The sequence below is a fragment of the Salminus brasiliensis genome, chromosome 25, assembly GCF_030463535.1.
Source record: "Salminus brasiliensis chromosome 25, fSalBra1.hap2, whole genome shotgun sequence".
NCBI lineage: Eukaryota > Metazoa > Chordata > Actinopteri > Characiformes > Bryconidae > Salminus > Salminus brasiliensis.
Window position 1 is genome coordinate 28,172,178 of NC_132902.1, and position 19,144 is coordinate 28,191,321.

The 19,144-nt window shown below is 43.4% G+C and overlaps 1 protein-coding gene across 1 annotated transcript in view; it reads left to right on the plus strand.

Annotated features, from left to right (window-relative positions):
• bean1 (brain expressed, associated with NEDD4, 1) overlaps window positions 1-13,561 on the plus strand; it is a 28,521-nt gene extending 14,960 nt beyond the window's left edge. Inside the window, exons 4-6 of the mRNA XM_072671337.1 lie at window positions 7,126-7,291; window positions 7,952-8,090; window positions 12,587-13,561. Coding sequence (XP_072527438.1) covers window positions 7,153-7,291; window positions 7,952-8,090; window positions 12,587-12,896 — 588 coding nt within the window. The 5' untranslated portion in view covers window positions 7,126-7,152 and the 3' untranslated portion in view covers window positions 12,897-13,561. The remainder of the gene's footprint in view (window positions 1-7,125; window positions 7,292-7,951; window positions 8,091-12,586) is intronic.
• Window positions 13,562-19,144: the final 5,583 nt, after the last annotated feature.

Here is a 19,144-nt window from a genome sequence, read left to right on the forward strand (position 1 = left end):
GGTCTGGGGTCAGTGAGTGTGTTTATGGAACGTGAACAGCGTTGATTTACTGCCTTAAATTTCAGAAAAGTGAGTAACACCTCCCTGATGGGCCCTTAAAGGAACTGTACACGCGGTGTTTCTGTTGCCATGGCAACACAGGCACCTTTATTTTACAGAAACGGATATTGTTATTATTATTATTATTACGGATATAATTATCTATCACTGAAACAATGTGTGTATCATTTCCGTGGTCCTGATGAAACTGGTGTGTGTGGGTGTGGGGTGGAGGGGCTGATGGGGGGTGTGTGGTGTTTCCTCCGGAGCAGGGAGAAGGTTGGTGAGAGAGCGCTGTGTTGGTTTGTGGGAGTGATGGGGAATTCAGAGCGCAGCAGGCTGCAGGAATAATCGCAGTCCTCCCCTGTGGCTGTTATTAATGGCTGAGGCTGAATGAGGAAGGTTTAAGCCTCTGTGTGATCCACAGTGACCTAAATATTCTCTGTTTCTCTGACCCACATCCAGTTCACAGCAGGCTCCGCACCGGGCCGCCACTGGCCTCTCTCTTCTCTCTAATGTCCCGAATTAATGCGCCTCTGAATCTCCATTAGAAAGGATTGCAGTGGGTCTGCTTTGCTTTATCCTGTAATACAAACCTTGTTGCTGCTGCTGGTGTTAGAGTGTGTGTGTGTGTGTGTGTGTGTGTGTGTTTTGTTAAAACTGAGTAAACTCTCTGAAAGAGACAGAGTACACAAACATATAGATGATGATAATAATAATATTAATAATAATAATAATAATGATGATGATGATATAATAATAATAATATATATATATAATATGATGCATATTCTTATTAAGTATAAATACTTGCTATATATCATGCATAAGGGACACATTACATACAGGTTCTTACATTCAGGTTTCCTTTATTTTTCAAAGGAAATTTAGGCATGTTCCAACCTAGGACAGTACATATGAAATGATATGCATACACAACACACACAGGACTCAGCATTATGTTACAAGTGCCTATTACTTACAGGTATTGAACTTACAGGTATATAATACATTTGGGACTCAGGGTGTATACAAATATGTACAATAGCAGAAGACGAGCGTCCAGACTTTTTACTGTCCTGCACCGAAGTGGTGGAACGAACTTCCCCTGGGTGTCCGAACAGCAGACTCCAACGCTCACTGTCCTCAAACCCAGACTGAAGACCCTCCTCTTCTGAGAGGACTTGGGTGAAGAGTAGAGTATTATGGTCTCCATACTGACTTGTGTTTAGTAGAGTCTAAGATTAGAGGATCAGAATTTTAGTCTATTTAAACTAGCTGAGGTTATTTTACAGGTATATAATACATATGGGATGTATTATTGCTTTTTAAAGGTGCAGAACTCTGAATAGCAGGTCATTAGCAGAGCTGTCTTTAATAGAGAGTTCTATTAATCAAATCAGATTAAATTTATGTGAATTTTTTTTTTTTAACTGGCGTTGTCACAAATAAGCTTTACACCATTAGTAAAAAGACGAGAAATCAACAACATAAGAACACATGAAATATATACATATTAAATCCTTAAAAGCCCTCAGTGAGCAGCCAAAGACCACCGTGCAGGAGAACCTCCCTCAGAGCTGGAGGAAGAAACCTTAGGAGGGACCCGACCCGTCCTCCTCTGATCAGAACTATTTATACATTATTGATAAAAGTCACTGAACCATCCAGACTGCTGTACTGCTCAACATATTCTTAATATCATAATCTGATAATCATAATAATCCAGGTGTAGTAGAACTTAATATAGTGATGGTCAGAGGAATGAGGGGTAATAGTGGTGATATTAACAGTGGCAGGTAGTTAAGAGTCCATTTAGGTTTAACATGGTCATTAAACAGGTAGCAGTGGTAGGAGGGTGGGCCGCTGGTCTGATACGGGTGGTGGGGGAGCCTGGTGGTCAGACTGGTGGGTGGCAGCTGGTCTGACGCAGGTAGAGGGGACCTCAGCGGTCAGTCTTCCAGCAGATCAGGCTGGATAAATGGACGGTCATTTTCTGGGAGAAGGTAAAAAGAGAGGGTTAGTTCTGAGAGGATTTCTAGAGATCAGAGAATGTTGAGCAGGATCAGAGTGTGTCTGACGACTCCAGCAGGTCTGACTATCGAGCGTTAACAGGACAGAACCCTCTCCTACCTTCTGCTCAGCTTGGCTGAAGTTCTGTGTGAATTCAGAGAGCAGCACAATGTAAAACACCACATTTCTCCAGTGTAAAATCTCAGGTTCTGTTCAGGTTCTGTTCGGGATGTTCTACATCAATCTGCAGCAGAACTGGTTTTTGTTTTCTGAACACAGTGATGATGCTCTGTGGGACGGGAGTGTACAGTATGTGGGTCAGTCAGAAGTCCAGGCTTGCTGAGTCGGTCACCTTGCTCTCAACCTCGTCTCATGAGGCTCAAAATCAGGATGAAGTCTATTAACGTCCGGCCCAACGGGGTTTACCTGGGGGCTGCAGGAGGGGAGGTTGTAGTCGAGGTGCGAGACTTACACTTCGGAGTGTAACCAAGGAGTATTCTCTCAAACACACACACACACACACCTTCCCTGGAGAACCTCCCCCATGTCTATGTTCTAGATAACAGTGAGCCCCACTGTGTCAGAACCATGTAGGGATGATTACTGCACCTCCACAAGGCTTGAGAAGTGTGATTATTTAGACCTGCAGTTAGCATCATGCTAATTGGTGTACATAGCCTTTCATTACCAGGTAAAGTTCTCGTATCAAGTAAAGTCAGTTTTTTTTGTTTGGTTGTTTTTTCTTTTTTTAATTTTATTTTATTTCTGATTTTTTTACTCGTTTTCTCACCAGTTTAGATCGACCCGTACTTATTCTCACCCTCCCCGCATCACAAGTAACCCTCTTCACTAGTAACACACGCTCCCTTCCGACACATGCTCAGCCAGCCACACCTCTTTTCCGAACTGCCGCCGATGCCACATCACCCGGCTCTGAAGCACCGGCTAAAAGACGCCAGTGACGGCCAGCGCCACTCTAGTGTGATGAGGGGGGATAGCACCATATACCCACCCTAGACAGAGCAAGGCCAATTGCACTCTCTCAGGACCCCAGCTGAGGAACAGCAGCTTGTAGCTCAGCAGCTCAACACTGGAGCAGGTCCCAGTTCCAGCTGTGAGGAGAAGACCTGGAGCTGCAGGTGGAGGGGCAGAAAGGAAGTCTGGGCTAAGATGGTAAAATAAGAAAGCCGGCTTGAACAGCGATGTATAGCCAAGAACGTCCAGCAGACTGAGGCTCGATTTCTCACCTAAAGCCTCATATCTGAGAGCGTGGAGTCGAGTGGGGTAGACTGGTAGTAGACTGGCTCTTCCAGGTTTACTGGCTTTCTCTTTGAATTGATCTTGGCATGTCACTAAACTCACTGCTACAGTGGGATGTTTTTCCCCACCTGTTTTCAGAGCGAGACGTCACGTGTAGTAGCTCCAGATTCCTGCTGGATCTGTTCGTGCAGTCAGTCGCACAGCAGCTCTTTCCCACACGCTGACACTCTGCCCTTTTGCCGCTAAGTGGGCAGTGACTCCCGTTGCTGGTGCCGTTGCATCCCCTCTGTTCACCTGACTCCACCCCCTCCAGACTGCAGCTGAGCAACTCCAGCAGCTTCTATAGTCCTGCATTAATCGTAATCGAGGTCAAATGTTCAGTTAATGGTGATTCTGATTTAAGCTCTAACTCATATGCACCTACTCAGTCCACAGACTTTACAGCAATGCCTTACCTGTCTGGTGAATTGCATGCTGGGTAGGTGTGTAAATGTGATTTGGAACTGTCGCTTTAATGCATTGTGTTCTCAGCTCAGTGTTCTCCGGCTTAGAGACCCGAGGGATGCTCTGCTGAGAAACCATAAAACACCACAGCCATTAGGAACTTCCTGGAAATGAAGATTATGCTGTGTGTGTGTGTGTGTGTGTGTGTGAGTGTGTGTGTCAGACCCCTCCCAGAAGAGGCCGAACACTCATATCTCTGCAAACAAACGTAGCCCGGAGCTTCACAGTCAGAGTGATGCACTGTTCTTCATTTTACAGAATTACGTCTGGTAAACAGCGGCCTGCAGCGGCGACCCTCTGCGGCCTGTCAGAGCCAATCAGACACTTCCGTCTCACCGCAGACTCTGACCCACAGCGACAGCAGCTGCGCAGATCAGTTCCTCTGATTATCAGAGTCTGATCAGAAGCTCTAGATTTTGGTGACTTTCAGCATCAGATCAGTGGTTACTATTACAGTCACCCAGAATCACCATACACATACACTACATGGACAAAAGTATTGGGACACCTGCTCATCGTCTGAAATCAAGGGTATTTTTTAAAAAAAAGATTTGATCCTTGTGTGCATTTGCACATGTGTGTCAGCAATAGGTGTACCTTAAAGTAGCTGAATGCATTCATTAGGAGGGGTGTCCACAAACATTTGGACATATAGCAGAATTGTATGGATGTTTTTCTGTATTTATTATCCAGGTGAGCTCAGTCTGCAGACATGGGCTGTTAATTTAACACCATGGTCTTGCTAAATTAGATGTTAGCTAAAGACCATCACTGATTGGCTGAATCATTTGACGCATTAGCATAATATACAAATCTCATCAATTGATTCCCGGGCTCGGCAAGTTGCCACTGTTGGGTCCTTGAGCAAGGCCCTTTACCCTCTCTGCTCCCCGGGTGCTGGAGTTGGCTGCCCACCGCTCTGGGTGTGTGTGTGTACTCACTGCCCCTAACACATGTGTGTGTGTGAGTGTGTGTTCACTACCAGATGGGTTAAATGCGGAGGACACATTTCGCTGTACACTGTACAATGACAAATACGTGCACCTTTACCTTTACCTTTCAGTTTTAACCATTAGCAATTCAGTGCAGGGTTACACTACACCCATTCCCAAGGTTACACTACACCCATTCCCATGGTTACACTATGCCCATTCCCAAGGTTACACTACACCCATTCCCATGGTTACACTACGCCCATTCCCAAGGTTACACTATGCCCATTCCCATGGTTACACTACGCCCATTCCCATGGTTACACTACGCCCATTCCCATGGTAACGCCACACCCATTCCCATGGATATGCTACACCCATTTCCATAGTTACGCTACACCCATTCCCAAGGTTTTACAACATCTATATTTATGGTTGCGCTACACTTTTGAGGAGTTAGATTACACTCGTTTGCATGGTCACCATGGTAACACGTGTTTGATGGTTCATGGGCTGAGTTGTGAGTGTGTAGTTTTGTATTATGAGAAACGTCCTGTCAGCTGAGTAAGACCCACCTAGCTCTGAGGTACCAGAGACTTTATTAGCTTCATTAACCCCCCAAATATACACACACACACACACACACACACACTACTGAAACCAAAATTACATCCTTGCCTCTTCCCACATTCATCTTCCAAACACACATACACCCACACACGCACACACACACTTCCCCTGTCTCTAACCTCATTCACACACTCTATCTCTCTCGCACACACACACACACACACACACACACACACACAAAGAGCTCGGGAACAGAGCTCACACACAAATAAAGTTATTATCACATCAGGCTGTAATGGAGGAGATTAGAGGGGGTGTTTTTACCCAGTGGTGGAATCACACATCCTGATATTAAATACACCTGCAGAGGAGAGGAGGAGCAGTGTGAGGGGCCTTTGTGGTAACAGGGTGTTCGATTGGGGAGCGGGGGGGGGGTTCTTAGTATAGACCTCTCGCTTGTGCGTCATGACCCTATAAAGAGCTCCCACATTATCAGAAGACGTTCCAGGTACTGATAATAGCTCATAGATCATCGAATGCTGGTCGGTTCGAGCTGATCTGAAGGCTCTTGTGTGTGTATTTAAATATTTAGGTGGGTCAGAATTAAATATTAAAAACAGCTGAATAAACTCCACTGAGAGATCACAGTCTGGGGGGTGTGTGTGTGTGTGTTTGTGTGTGTGTGTGTGTGTGTGTGTGTGCATCCTGTTTATTATGTTCTGGAACTTTAAACGTCTTTAAATTTGCTGTGTTGGTGAATATTATTGTCTAATCAGTTGATATATTAACATTTTAACTGTTTAGGTTGTGAGTTTTTTGCTGAACGTCTCATTTTACTAATTTTTACAGTATTATTACATAATTATTACAGTATTGTTACATTAATAACATACTGAACTGCACTGAAACAGCAGGTTCTAGATATTAAGTTGATACAGAACAGTAAACATTGTTAAAATCATAGAATTCAGTCTTTGTTCAGCATAAATACACAATCACAACAGACCTTCTCACATTCATCAGGAAAGTAATCTGGAGTAATCTGGAGTAATCTGTAAGTAAATGCTGAGGACCCAGTAGAACCAGAGTTGTTTAGAACCAACATTTTTAATAATTTTGTTGATTTCTTTTTAAACCATTCTTTCTTGAAACTGAAACTGAAACTGTGATCATCTGATCATCTGGATTCTTACTAAATTAGACACAGTCAGGACACTAATATATATAATTCTAGCTCAGTGTCTCATCTGATTCACTCTCATTCCACCAGCTGTAGTGTGTAGCAGATGGGTTTGTGTTTATCTGAGCTGAGCGGACTGAGGACAGAGGTCTGGTGTTGAGCTCCCTGCTGCTGCTGTTGCTCAGGCCTGTTAGCTAGTGTGTGCAGTAGAGTAATCAGAGTGGTGGGGTGTTATACTGGTAACCAACTGCAAAAAAAACCCTGAGTCAGTCTCTCTGTTCCTCTCTAGTAGCAGTGTGGGTCGCCAACTTACCAGGCGGTTGTTGATCGTCCAGTGAGATGCATTGCTGCTGACTGTGTCTCTGAGCTGCCCTCTCCATATAACCACCTACTACCAACAGAGCCTTCTGCTATACTGTCCTTTTCTACCAGTGTTCAGGATTTCAGTGGGATTTAACTGGACTGTCCTAGAACTCCTAATGTTACCCCAAATAAATAGCTAGTAGTCTGGAGTTGTATTTCACATGTATCTTATCTAGAATAAAATCTAGAAATAATTACTTTATTAAATTATTATTATTATTATTATTATTATTATGTGGAATGTGTGTGTGTGTGTGCCCACAGTGACCTCGAACCGGAGCAGCCTCGTCCATGAGCAGTGAGGCAAGCCTGCTGTTGGCCGGAATCGTTATCGGCCTCGTGATCATCATCTCCTGCATCACCATCATCATCGGCAGGCTGAGGAAGGGGAACCACAAGAGGAACCCGAACCTGCGCTCCAGCAGTCTCGGTACCAGCACAGCCACACTGTATACTGACCGTCCTTAAACACACACACACACACACACACACACACACACACTGTTTTATTTACCACAGCTTCAGTTATATACACTATATGTCCAAATATTTATAAAAAATAAATATATAAAATACATTCAGCTACTTTAAGTTGCACTCATTGCTGACACAGATGTGCAAATGCACACACACAGCTTGTCTAGTCCCTGTAGAGAAGAAGTACTGCCAATAGAATAGGACTCTCTGGAGCAAATCAACATCATGACCCTATTGACTCCATGCTGCCTAATAATGGCAGGCGTGGGCTAGAGGGGTATAAAGACCCCCAGCATTGAGGAGCTGTGGAGCAGTGGAAGAGCTGTGTTCTCTGGAATGATGGTGGAGGAGCTCCATCCAGTACTTTTGGGATGAGTTGGGGGTGATGAGGTGGGGGGGTGATCATCATTCAACATCCTGACCTCACTAACACTCTTGTCGCTGAATGCAATCAAATCCTCACAGCAATGTACCTCCAAGATCTAGTAGAAAGTCTTCTCTGGACAGTAGAGACAGGGTGAGCTCTTTTTAAACTCCAGTGTAGGACAGTGAGGAGGCAGCTGTGTGGACAGATGGTGGTAACTGTGGTTCTGTATTGGTTCTGTCCTGGTAGTTGGGGACCGCTATTTTGTCGGCTCGAATGGGGAACTGAGGCCCATCCGTCCTGATGATTCCCGCACTGCGTCTGACTGGGACTCCTACGCGGAGACAGTTTCCCAGAACAGCGACGTGTGTCCAGACGCACCGCCTCAGTGAGTGATCCTCTGTCTGCTCCTGTTCTCCTGCTTCTCTCTATCCTCAGACCTTCATGCTCAGCAGATGGGCCCTCTGTAAAAGTGGTAAGGTTGACGCTGGTGCAATGTAGTGGGTAACAACACTACCCTCCCCATGGCAGACTGGGGTTCAATTCCCCAGCCTGGCAACCACTCCACCCCACCTCAGTAAGAGTCCTTGGGTAAGACTGCTAACTCTACATCCTCCTACCTGTGTAACATCATTCACCTGTAAGACCTCTGGATCAGGGAGTCAGGTAAACACTGAAAAGGTCAAATATAAAAGTATTTTTACAAACAGAAGAACAGAAGCAGCAGCTGAAAAACTACTGAAGTACTTCAGTACTGAGTAACTTCTAGAGCAGTGGAACAAGCTTCTCTTATGGATGGATTAATGGGTGGATGTATGGATAATAGGGTGAATGGATGGATGGATGGATGGATAATAGGGTGGATGGGTGGATGGATGATAGGGTGAATGGATGTATGGGTGGATGGATGGAAGGATAATAGGGTGAATGTATGGGTGGATGGATGGATAATAGGGTGGATGTTTGGATGGATGGATGGATAATAGGTGGATGTTTGTATGGGTGGATGGATAATAGGGTGGATAGATGGATGGATAATAGGGTGAATGTATGTATAGATGGATAATAGCTTGAATGTATGTATGGGTGGATGGATGGATGGATAATAGGGTGAATGTATGGGTGGATGGATGGATAATAGGGTGGATGTTTGGATGGATGGATGGATAATAGGTGGATGTTTGTATGGGTGGATGGATAATAGGGTGGATAGATGGATGGATAATAGGGTGAATGTATGTATAGATGGATAATAGCTTGAATGTATGTATGGGTGGATGGATGGATGGATAATAGGGTGGATGTTTGGATGGATGGATGGATAATAGGTGGATGTTTGTATGGGTGGATGGATAATAGGGTGGATAGATGGATGGATAATAGGGTGAATGTATGTATAGATGGATAATAGCTTGAATGTATGTATGGGTGGATGGATGGATGGATAATAGGGTGAATGTATGGGTGGATGGATGGATAATAGGTGGATGTTTGTATGGGTGGATGGATGACCGGGTGAATGAATGGATGGGTGGATGGATGATAGGGTGAATGTATGTATGGGTGGGTGGATGGATAATAGGGTGGATGTTTGTATGGATGGATGGATAATAGGGTGGATGTTTGTATGGATGGATGGATAATAGGGTGAATGTATGGGTGGATGGATGGATAATAGGGTGAATGTATAAATGGGTAATTGGATGATAGGGTGGGTGGAAGGGTGGATGGATGGATAATAGGGTGAATGGCTGGATGGATGAATGAATAACGCATAGGTGTATGAGTGGCTGGATGCATGGATATGTAGGTGGATGGGTAATGTTGATGGGTGGATAAATGGATCTATAGATAGATGGGTGGATGTCTGCAGTATAATCCGTATCCTGGGCTCTGAGCTGCAGCACTGCAGTAGTGGATTTATACGCTGGAGGTTTTCCAGACTGTAGTCAGTCCTAACTGATCACAGTGGCTCAATTAAGGCTTAATCAAATCTGAACGATTCACGAGTCAAACTGAATCAGACGCACTGGAGCTTTTCTGCAGTGTGTACATCTGTGTTTTCGTGAGTATGAGAGGAACGACGCTTTAGTAAAGGTGAGTGAATCAGTGAATCAATTCAGCTAAACTGAATCAAACATCACTGTTTCTGCTCACTAAGCTTTACTGTTGCATGAGTAGCTTTTGCCTTATCACACACACACACACACACACAAAGTGTGAGGGAGAGACATCACTCTCTGAAGAAGGAGAGAGAGACAGAGGAGAGGGAGAGCTCTTGAGGGACGTGGGGACTGGACTACACTATTTTTAGGCTTGCTGTGTCCATCGCTGTGGTATTATTAGAACGAGAGCGAGAGAGAGCGAGAGACAGAGAGCGAGAGACAGAGAGCGAGAGACAGAGAGCGAGAGACAGAGCGAGAGACAGAGCGAGAGAGAGAGACAGGGAGAGACAGAGAGAGAGGGGGAGAGAGAGGGAGAGCGTGAGAGAGAGAGAGCGAGAGAGCGAGAGAGAGAGAGAGAGAGGGAGAGAGAGAGAGAGAGAGGGAGAGAGAGAGAGAGCGAGAGAGAGAGAGAGAGATTGTAGGGCAGAAAGGGAGAGAAATTAAGAGGAGGAGAAAGAAAGTGAGCAAACAAAAGAGTAGAAGAGTGAGAGAGTGAAGGAGTGTGTGGGCGAGTTAGCACAATAATAAAATAAAGTTTCAACATTTTTTTCGGATATTTTAAATGCACAGTAAAGGCCTGAGCTCTGAACAACCGCCAGGTGGCGCTGTCTGTCTGTCTTTTACCATCTACATTATTTTTTGGTTGAATTTGCTGTAATCAATACTTTTACATTAATGTTGTATTCAGTTCTATTGAATTGTCTATAAATAGCTACAATGTAATGGTATTAATGACATTTAATGAAATTAATGTCTATATTTATCATATTTTTTAGTAATAATAATTATAATAATGTTGTCTGATAATTTAACACATTTTTACCACTGCTGTCTGCTGCCCTGAATGGCTGCTGTAGGCTGAATGGGTGGGGCCAAACTGCTGTAGGGAGCTGATACCCCACCAGTTAGCATTGGAGCTAACTGCATGAAAAAGAAGGCATGAGCGAAAGAAAGCATAAGAGTGTGAGAGAATAATAATTATAATAACTCAGTCTGATAATGTAACACTAAGTGTGTTTTAAAAAGAAAGAACTTATATAATAATAAAGAATTCTGTTATTACATTTTTGGGACTTGATCATTAATTCCAAATCAAAAATATTACATATATTTAATTGTTTACTCTGTAAAGTACAAACTGATTATTCATATATATATATATATATATATATATATATATAATGTGTGTGTGTGTGTGTGTGTTTATGCCTTTGTTGGGAATTGATCATGCTGTTTTCTTGAAGGCTGCTGCAGAGAGTATTGATCACAGCACAGTGTCTCAGCAGGCTCCGCCTCCTTCCTGCAGGCCGCGTGAGGCTGCTAATGGCAGGGCTGTACTCTGCAGCAGGCCCTGCTGTGCTGGAGCTAAATGGCAGATTGCTTAATTGGCATCTTCAATAATTTATCTTCCTCCTCTACATTTATCCAGCCTGCCTTTCTGCCGGGGAAGCCCGCAGATCATTCCATCCCATTACAGCTCTCAGTAACGACTGCGCTGCGTTTATACAGCTCTCTGCATCAATGCTAAACTGCTTAACATGCAATCTGAGCAGCTCCAGAACCTCCACTCTGAAGATCTTCAGCACAGGTTTATTACAGATAACGGTCCGAGCCCTCGCCGCTCCTTCACTCCACTACGCTGCGGCTGTGAAGTGGTTCTAGGCTGAATGGGCGGGGCTAAACTGCTGAAGGCTGAATGGGTGGGGCTAAACTGCTGTAGGCTGAATGGGTGGGGCTTGACTGCTGTAGGCTGAATGGGTGGGGCTTGACTGCTGTAGGCAGCCTATACCCCACAAATTAGTGCTAACTGCATTAAAGCTAACTGTGTAAAAGAGAGAGAGGGAAAAAGAACAAGCTGGAGAAAAGGAGAGAAAGAGTGAGAGAGAGTGAAAATGGGTAAGAGAACCAACAGAACCGGCAGAACCGGCAGGAACAGGATGTTCCAAGATCTAATAAAATATTGATCAGAGAACAGTAAAGCGGTGCTCCCTCTCTGATCAATATTTAATCATCACACCAAGAACAAGAACTACCTGCCCGTCTCTCACTGCCTGAGGGAGGGAGGGAGAGAGAGAGAGAGAGAGAGAGGGGTAGAGTGAGTATCACTATTAGCAGTAAATGAGCAGATGGTAAAGGAGTAAACAGTCAAATGGCGAATGTCTAAGCCCTGACACTTAACACTCCTCAGGCTGGACTGTCAGTCCACACACACACACACACACACACACACACACACCGTCCTTAACACAGTGTATATTTGCATCACCGCAGGCCTTTACTGTGTATTTAAAATATCAGAAAAAAATGTTGAAACTTTATTTTATTATTGTAGTTTACTTGTTTTTGGCTCTCCCTAATGGAAACCTCTTCCCTATTGTCTCCTCACATAATCTACACTATGTGTCCAAATGTTTGCGGACACCCCTTCCCATCCAGTACTTTTGATGGGATGAGTTGGGGGGTTGGGGATTGTGAGGTGAACTGGTGATCATCCATCTAACATCCTGACCTCACTAATACAGCTCTTGTTGCAGAATACTTCTTCATCTCTGGACAGTAGAGACAGTTACTCCAACAGAAGCAGGATCAGCTCTTTAATACCCTTGATTTCAAAGGAAGTATTGAATACGCAGGTGTCCCAATACTTTCGTCCCTGTAGTATATTTGCATATTGGGCGTGGACTCGAATGACCATAATCATAATCTGGTTCTGTTTCAGATATGACGAGTGCATGGAACCCAGAGCTCCTCCGATGTACGACCCTACAGAGGCCCCCCCGCCGTACTCCCTCACTGACCCGTGCCGCTGGGATCAGCCGCCCTCCCCACGCTTCCACACTGTCTACAACCTGCAGATGGAGCTCCTTCCAGACGCTTCAGCGTATCCAATCAGACAGCGGGACTTTGGAGCCTGGTCCGTCTCGTCCAGCTCTCCCTCTCCACTGCCCATGGAGGAGGTGCCACCGTATGAGGCCGTGGTGTGGGGCACGGGGGCGGACCGCCCCATTCCTTTAACCCCACAGACCTGAAAACACAGTTCCTGCTTGTTTGGGGTTTTTGCACCCGATCAGACCCCTGCAGCTTGAGTCTTTCCAGGTGGGAATTACCAATCCCCAGTGAGAGAAGCCATCGGTCCATCCCCACCTACTGATGACCTACTGATGGCCTACTGATGACCACTCAAGCACAAACAGTCATTAGCTACAATTACAGCACAGCACAGCTGCTGGTCGGGGAGAACCGATCAGAACACTGGAGCAAGAAAATGGACTGGCTGAATCCAGGAAGCTCGTTCCACAGACTCTGAGACTTTGCGAAGGAGCAGAGAGCTGGATCTCACTGGGGAACATCTCAAGGAACCCACTGTTACCTCCACCTCACTCAGTCTTGTCTTCTGAGTGTTGATCCTGTTTGTAGCTCTTTCATTAATCCTTAATAAATAGAGACCGAAAATTCAGGTCCAGAAAGTTCAAATCCTGACCTCAATGATGCTCTCATGGCCAAATGCCATCATCAAATCCTCACAGCAATGTTCCAAAATATAGTGTTGGGCCTTTGCAGAAGAGGCTATTAATGCAGCAACGGGGGAACAAACAGCTCTGTGGGAGTAGGTGTCTACAAACTTTTGGACATCTGGACGTACGTTTAGTGTCTTACTTCTGCTTCTTTAGTGTACAGGAGATGCTATGCTAATGTTGCTAACAAACACTGGACTTAGACTGTCACCAATGCCTCGATAAATTGAAATATTAGTAAAGAAACGTGATGTTCTAGATTTAGTAAAAGAACAAGGAGATCTTTTTTACACACTGAATCTAGAACCGGAACTACTTTATCCTCCTCATAACGTCCCGCTCAGTACAGCTGCTCCACCCTCAGACTGGAGCGCAGTGGGCGGAGTGATACCACACACTGTGCTGAGGTGAGGGTCCGGTTCCTCCAGCGTTCCTCAGCTCTGTGGTTCCGGTTCTGTTTGGGTTTACAGACTAAAGTAAGCCCCACCATCTCCTAAACCTCATCAATCTACCAGCTGATGAAGATCTGGAGGAGCTCTGAGAGATGGACATGTTTACTGAGATGGGTAAATTGGTGACAGTCTGAATCCAGTGTTTGTTAGCAATATTAGCTTAGCATCTTTTGTCGTAAACTAAAAAAGCACAGGTCAGATACTGAACACGTCCTGTGTGATCAAATAAATTTGGGCTCAGAGATCAATCACAATACTCAGATTTTTCACAGACTGCTCCTTTAATGTGCTCTTATATCATCAGTTTATTAATGCGACACATTATTAGGTATATTAAGGGTTACATTTCTGACTCTCCAATGCCTAAAATCAGAGAAGCACCAAGCAAGACATGATCAGTGTCTGACGTTTGCTTCTCTGAGGCTAATGTAGCTAACGTAATGGAGGCCTATGTACACCAATTAGCATGGTGCTAACTGCATGTCTAAGTCATCACACACTCTTCTGGCAGCGTGTGGAGGTGTTCAGTAACCTCGCTGGTGTGGGTTGTGACTCTGTGTGATGAATAAAAGGCTGTTTTAGCTGTGTGATGAACTTCAGGTGGAGGTTTAGCTACAGTGACGGCGTTAGCTAGCCTAAACACTGCGGTTAAAGTAGCAGGACTTTACACGCTAGTTATCTGATTAGCTCCTAATGGTCTAGTCGGTCAGCAGACTGCTGTTAGACGTTCGCTTTGGGTCAGCCTTGCCTGAATGAACATCTTTATATGGGCTAGTTTATTATATTTTATGTATATTAAAATGGACGCTAGCAAAGCAGGCCGCCACTAAACCGTCTTTTTTACGACTTCTACTAACACGTTTTTTTTTACAGGTTATTTTGATGTACAGTGAAGAACGTCCACCAAAATCACTGTCGTTTCCATGTCATCAAAAGATCCGAAAACGTCCACTCTGGCCTGAATCTGGACGTCACGTTAACAATCTCTTACTCATGCTTAAAATTCATATCCTTTAAAGCAGGAATGTGGGAGGATTGGTATTCTTTGGTCCAGGGCTCCCGCTACAGTTGGGGAGTGTCATTTGCTTTTACACCACTGCCCTAAATACAAATCCCTATTGAGTTCCTGCCCCCTCATGGACAGCTGCACACCTGCGTTTGTTGACAAGCCGAGAGATCCAGAAGTGAGATCTGTGGAAGTGAAAGAACCTGTAATAAGACCCTCAGCCTTATTTTACTGAAACAGATCATTTATTTAAAACAGTTGAAACAGTTTAATGGACGGTGTTGATGTATTAGCTGAGCTGGTGAAACTGGGGCACACAATTAATATCACAGATATTAATATCACAGATATCTAATATAATAATAGAAAATGTAGCTAAATAAGCTTGATCACCTTTCACTCTCAAAACTGGCACACTTATATCCAGGCTCTGTGTCTACTGCTGCTACTACTAATAATAATAGAAATGCACATCCTTTCTCAAACCCCACCACACACACACTCACAAACACACTCACACACACTCACACGCATTAACAGTATTATTGTAGGGTCAGCTTTAATAAATTTTACAGAAGGCCCTCTGTGTAGATGTTTGATCAGTTCTACTATTTTCTGACAGAAAAGTAAATCTTTTATGATATTTTGTAAATTTCTGTGATGTAATTATATTAATTCATTTAGAGTAATTACATCACCTGTACAGGGCTTTACCATTTATACAGTACTCATTATATATGTAACAAACATACAGATGTATTGTAAGTCTATATGCATACATATAAATATACAGCTCTGGAAAAAATGAAGAGACCACCCTACATGATCAGTTTGTTTTTACTATTTATAGACGATGTGCTTTGGGAAAAGAACATTTGAGTTGTATTTCATAAACCATGGACAACATTTCCTCTACATTTCAAACAACTGCTCAAACAATGCAAATAAATGATTATAATAATTATAATGTTAAAATTAACATAAAATTTAAAAAATAATTTAATTAAAATAATTAAGACGTTATTATTCAGATTTAAACTCAGTACTAATATCTGAACTCTGAAACCATTCAGAAATCACTATGATGAAATAACCTCAACAGCCAATCACAGCTCTCATGTCTCGGCCGGCTCTCCACTAGTCTTTCACACTGCTGTTGGGACTTTATGGCATTCATAGTACTTAATAAACTTATTTTTTCTGGAGCTGTGAGTGTGTGTGTGTGTGTGTGTGTGTGTGTGTGTGTGTATTTACACAGTACGGCTCTGCTCAGACAGGTATGGTTGATGTTGTGAGTGTAAATAAGTCTCATCCTCTACAGAGACACTCCTGCTCACTCACACGCTGCTGTTTTACTGAGGTTAAGATCGGTGGAATAATGAGGAGTAATATCTGGCGTGTGCAAAATGAATGACGTTTAAATGGCCGTGTTTGATGTTTCCTGAAGAGGATGTGTTCACTGCTTAACACTCAGCAGCATGGGCCATTAGGACAAGGGTGCAGATGATTGTACATGGACCTCAGAACCAAACCTCCTCTCTCTAAGCGTTCAGTGTAAAGACTTTGGAGCGTGTCTATTGGTCCGTTCATCATGAAATTCTGATCCAGTATAAAGAACAGCTGCAGATTCACACTCTGTTATGTTTTATGGTAAGAGTGTATCTAGTTGATCTCACTGTGATTATTTTGGTCTCTGATTCTTATTTTGTAAAGTTTGTTGACGTTAGTTTGATTGAACACGGTCAAACACAGCAGCTCTAAGCGTGTGAATGACGACCGCTTCCATTAAGAAGAGCAATTCAGCTGAAAGGGCTTCAACAGACTCCGTCAATCCACTTCTCCAAAGGATGTCATTATGAAAAATATAAGGAATACATCCATCATGTTTCACGTTATTATACGTGTAGAGCTGACAGAACTGATACAGACTCATATGTATTTTATTGGATTATTAATATGTGAACGTGTGAAACTCCTAAATGCTTCCAAACTGCCTTTTCATGCATCTGTCAGTCAGTTTCTCAGCCACACCCCCGCCACCCCGACCCCATTCAGCACTGGAAACAGACCACCACTATTTCTAGTAATAAAGTGGCCAGACAATGTAAGTCTACATTATTAACATCAATATGTTTATCTGGAGGTCAGTAAGTTCATGAAGGTACCGGCTCCTTTCAGCAGTAGGAGCAGTGCTGAAGGTTCTGGTGTAGTGGAGGTTCTGCTGGGCTGCTGGGTTCACCTGTGTGTAGGTAACGTCTGTGTGCTGCATTTCTACTCTGCTTTTTACATTCCCAACATTTTACAACCTCTCTGTATCACAATCAGTTACTGTGCCTTTAAGACTGACATATGTAAATAGTCTCTGTCCTGATTGGCCTTGTGTTGCTCCTTATTTAAAAAGCTGTCTGGGCTGAAACACTCCATATAACTTGGAAATGGGTGGGGCTAAACTGCTGTAGGCTGAATGGGTGGGGCTAAACTGCTGTAGGCTGAATGGGTGGGGCTATCTCTCCAGGCTGAATGGGTGGGGCTAAACTGCTGTAGGCTAAATGGGTGGGGCTATCTCTCCAGGCTGAATGGGTGGGGCTAAACTGCTGTAGGCTGAATGGGTGGGGCTAAACTGCTGTAGGCTGAATGGGTGGGGCTATCTCTCCAGGCTGAATGGGTGGATATATGTAAATAGATGTTTTATGACATCACAAAAATGTAGAAATGCTGCACTTCCTCCTCCCTGATTTGGGCTCTTTAAACAGGTGGTGCTCTCTGACTGCCTGTAGGGGCGCTGCTGTCCGCTGTCACTCCACCACTGTAGCCCGCTGTGTATCTCAGTCCAGTGTCTCACTCTCCTGTGTGTGTGTGTGTGTGTGTGTGTGTGTGTGTGTAGTTGTGCTGCACAGCTGTGTGTGTTTATACTGGAGCCTCTGTTCCTTTCCTTCTGTAGATCCTACTGAATAAAGAGCTCAGAGCTTCCTCTGCTTCTCAGGAGCTTTCTTTAACCGGGTTCTGTGTGCATCAGACAGACAGACAGACAGACAGACAGGTAGATAGACTCTGCATGAGTGGAGTGCACTTAGTCAAACAAAATCCCCAATATGATTCATAATAGTAATAATACTAATAATAAAACACACACATTATTTATTGAGACTAAGAGAAGATCATACTGGGAGAGGCACGGCAGCATGGTCACAGTCTGCTGTTAACAGGAGGAGCTGCTGTGGGGTCAGTCTGCAGGAAGACCGCTCAGAACATCAGGCCTGAATTCATGGAGATGCTTAAAGACAGAGGGTTCATACCTTTGCCAGCTTTGCATCAAAAAAACATTTGTAGCTTCTTCCACAGGTGGATATTTTTTGTTTGTGTGGCAAAAATAATCATTTTATAAAATTATTTTGTCATTTTTAATCTGGAAAATAAATATCCTAAAAATTATTATTTTTGCCACACAAGCATTTCTTTCTCCCAGTGCCGGTCCATCCATCCATCCATCCATCCAACTGTGGAAGAGGCTACAACTGCTTTTGTGGACGCACAGCTGGCAAATATAGGCTAGTATTAAGGTCTGTATATTGACTTGTGTTTAGTAGAGTCTAAGATTAGAGGATCTGAGTTTAGTCTATTTAAACTAGCTGAGGTTCTTCTTCAGTAAACAGTGAAGCTCTTCTGTAAGAACTCTGGAGAAGAGCGTCTGATAAATGCAGTAAATGTAAATGTACTATTCTTTGCAGTTGAATGAAATTAACGGAAGCCTACAAACGTTTATTTGTGAATTTGTTTGTCTAATATGTATTAAAACATTTGTCTTACTAATAAAAAATGTATTTGTTCATTTTATTATATTTACTGTTAACCTTAATTATTATATTAATTGTTTTCTATTTATTGATTTTTAAATTTGTTCAATTATCTCCAATTTAGTTGATTAAATATTATTTTCGTTTCCTGTAAATGTTTGGCTACATTATTAATAAGTGAAAATAAAACTTTATTGATTGTATTGTATTTGTTTGCTTGATTTTGCTGTAATTATTAGTGTGTTGTTTGTGAGATTACTACAGTAGTAATAATAATAATAATAATAATAATAATAATAATAATAAGCACTGTAGGAGTGTTTAGTAGGCACTGCTGTGTGTTCTGACTGTAACCAGCAGGGGGCATCGTTCTGCGCGTCCCTCCTCCATCATAGCCCAAGCTCGGTGCGACATCTGGTGGCCAGACAGCGTCAGCGCACCTCCACTCGCTGAATCCTCCCCTCTAGATGTCAGTGTTTTATCTGAACGCGGCTTAATCGACCCAGGAAA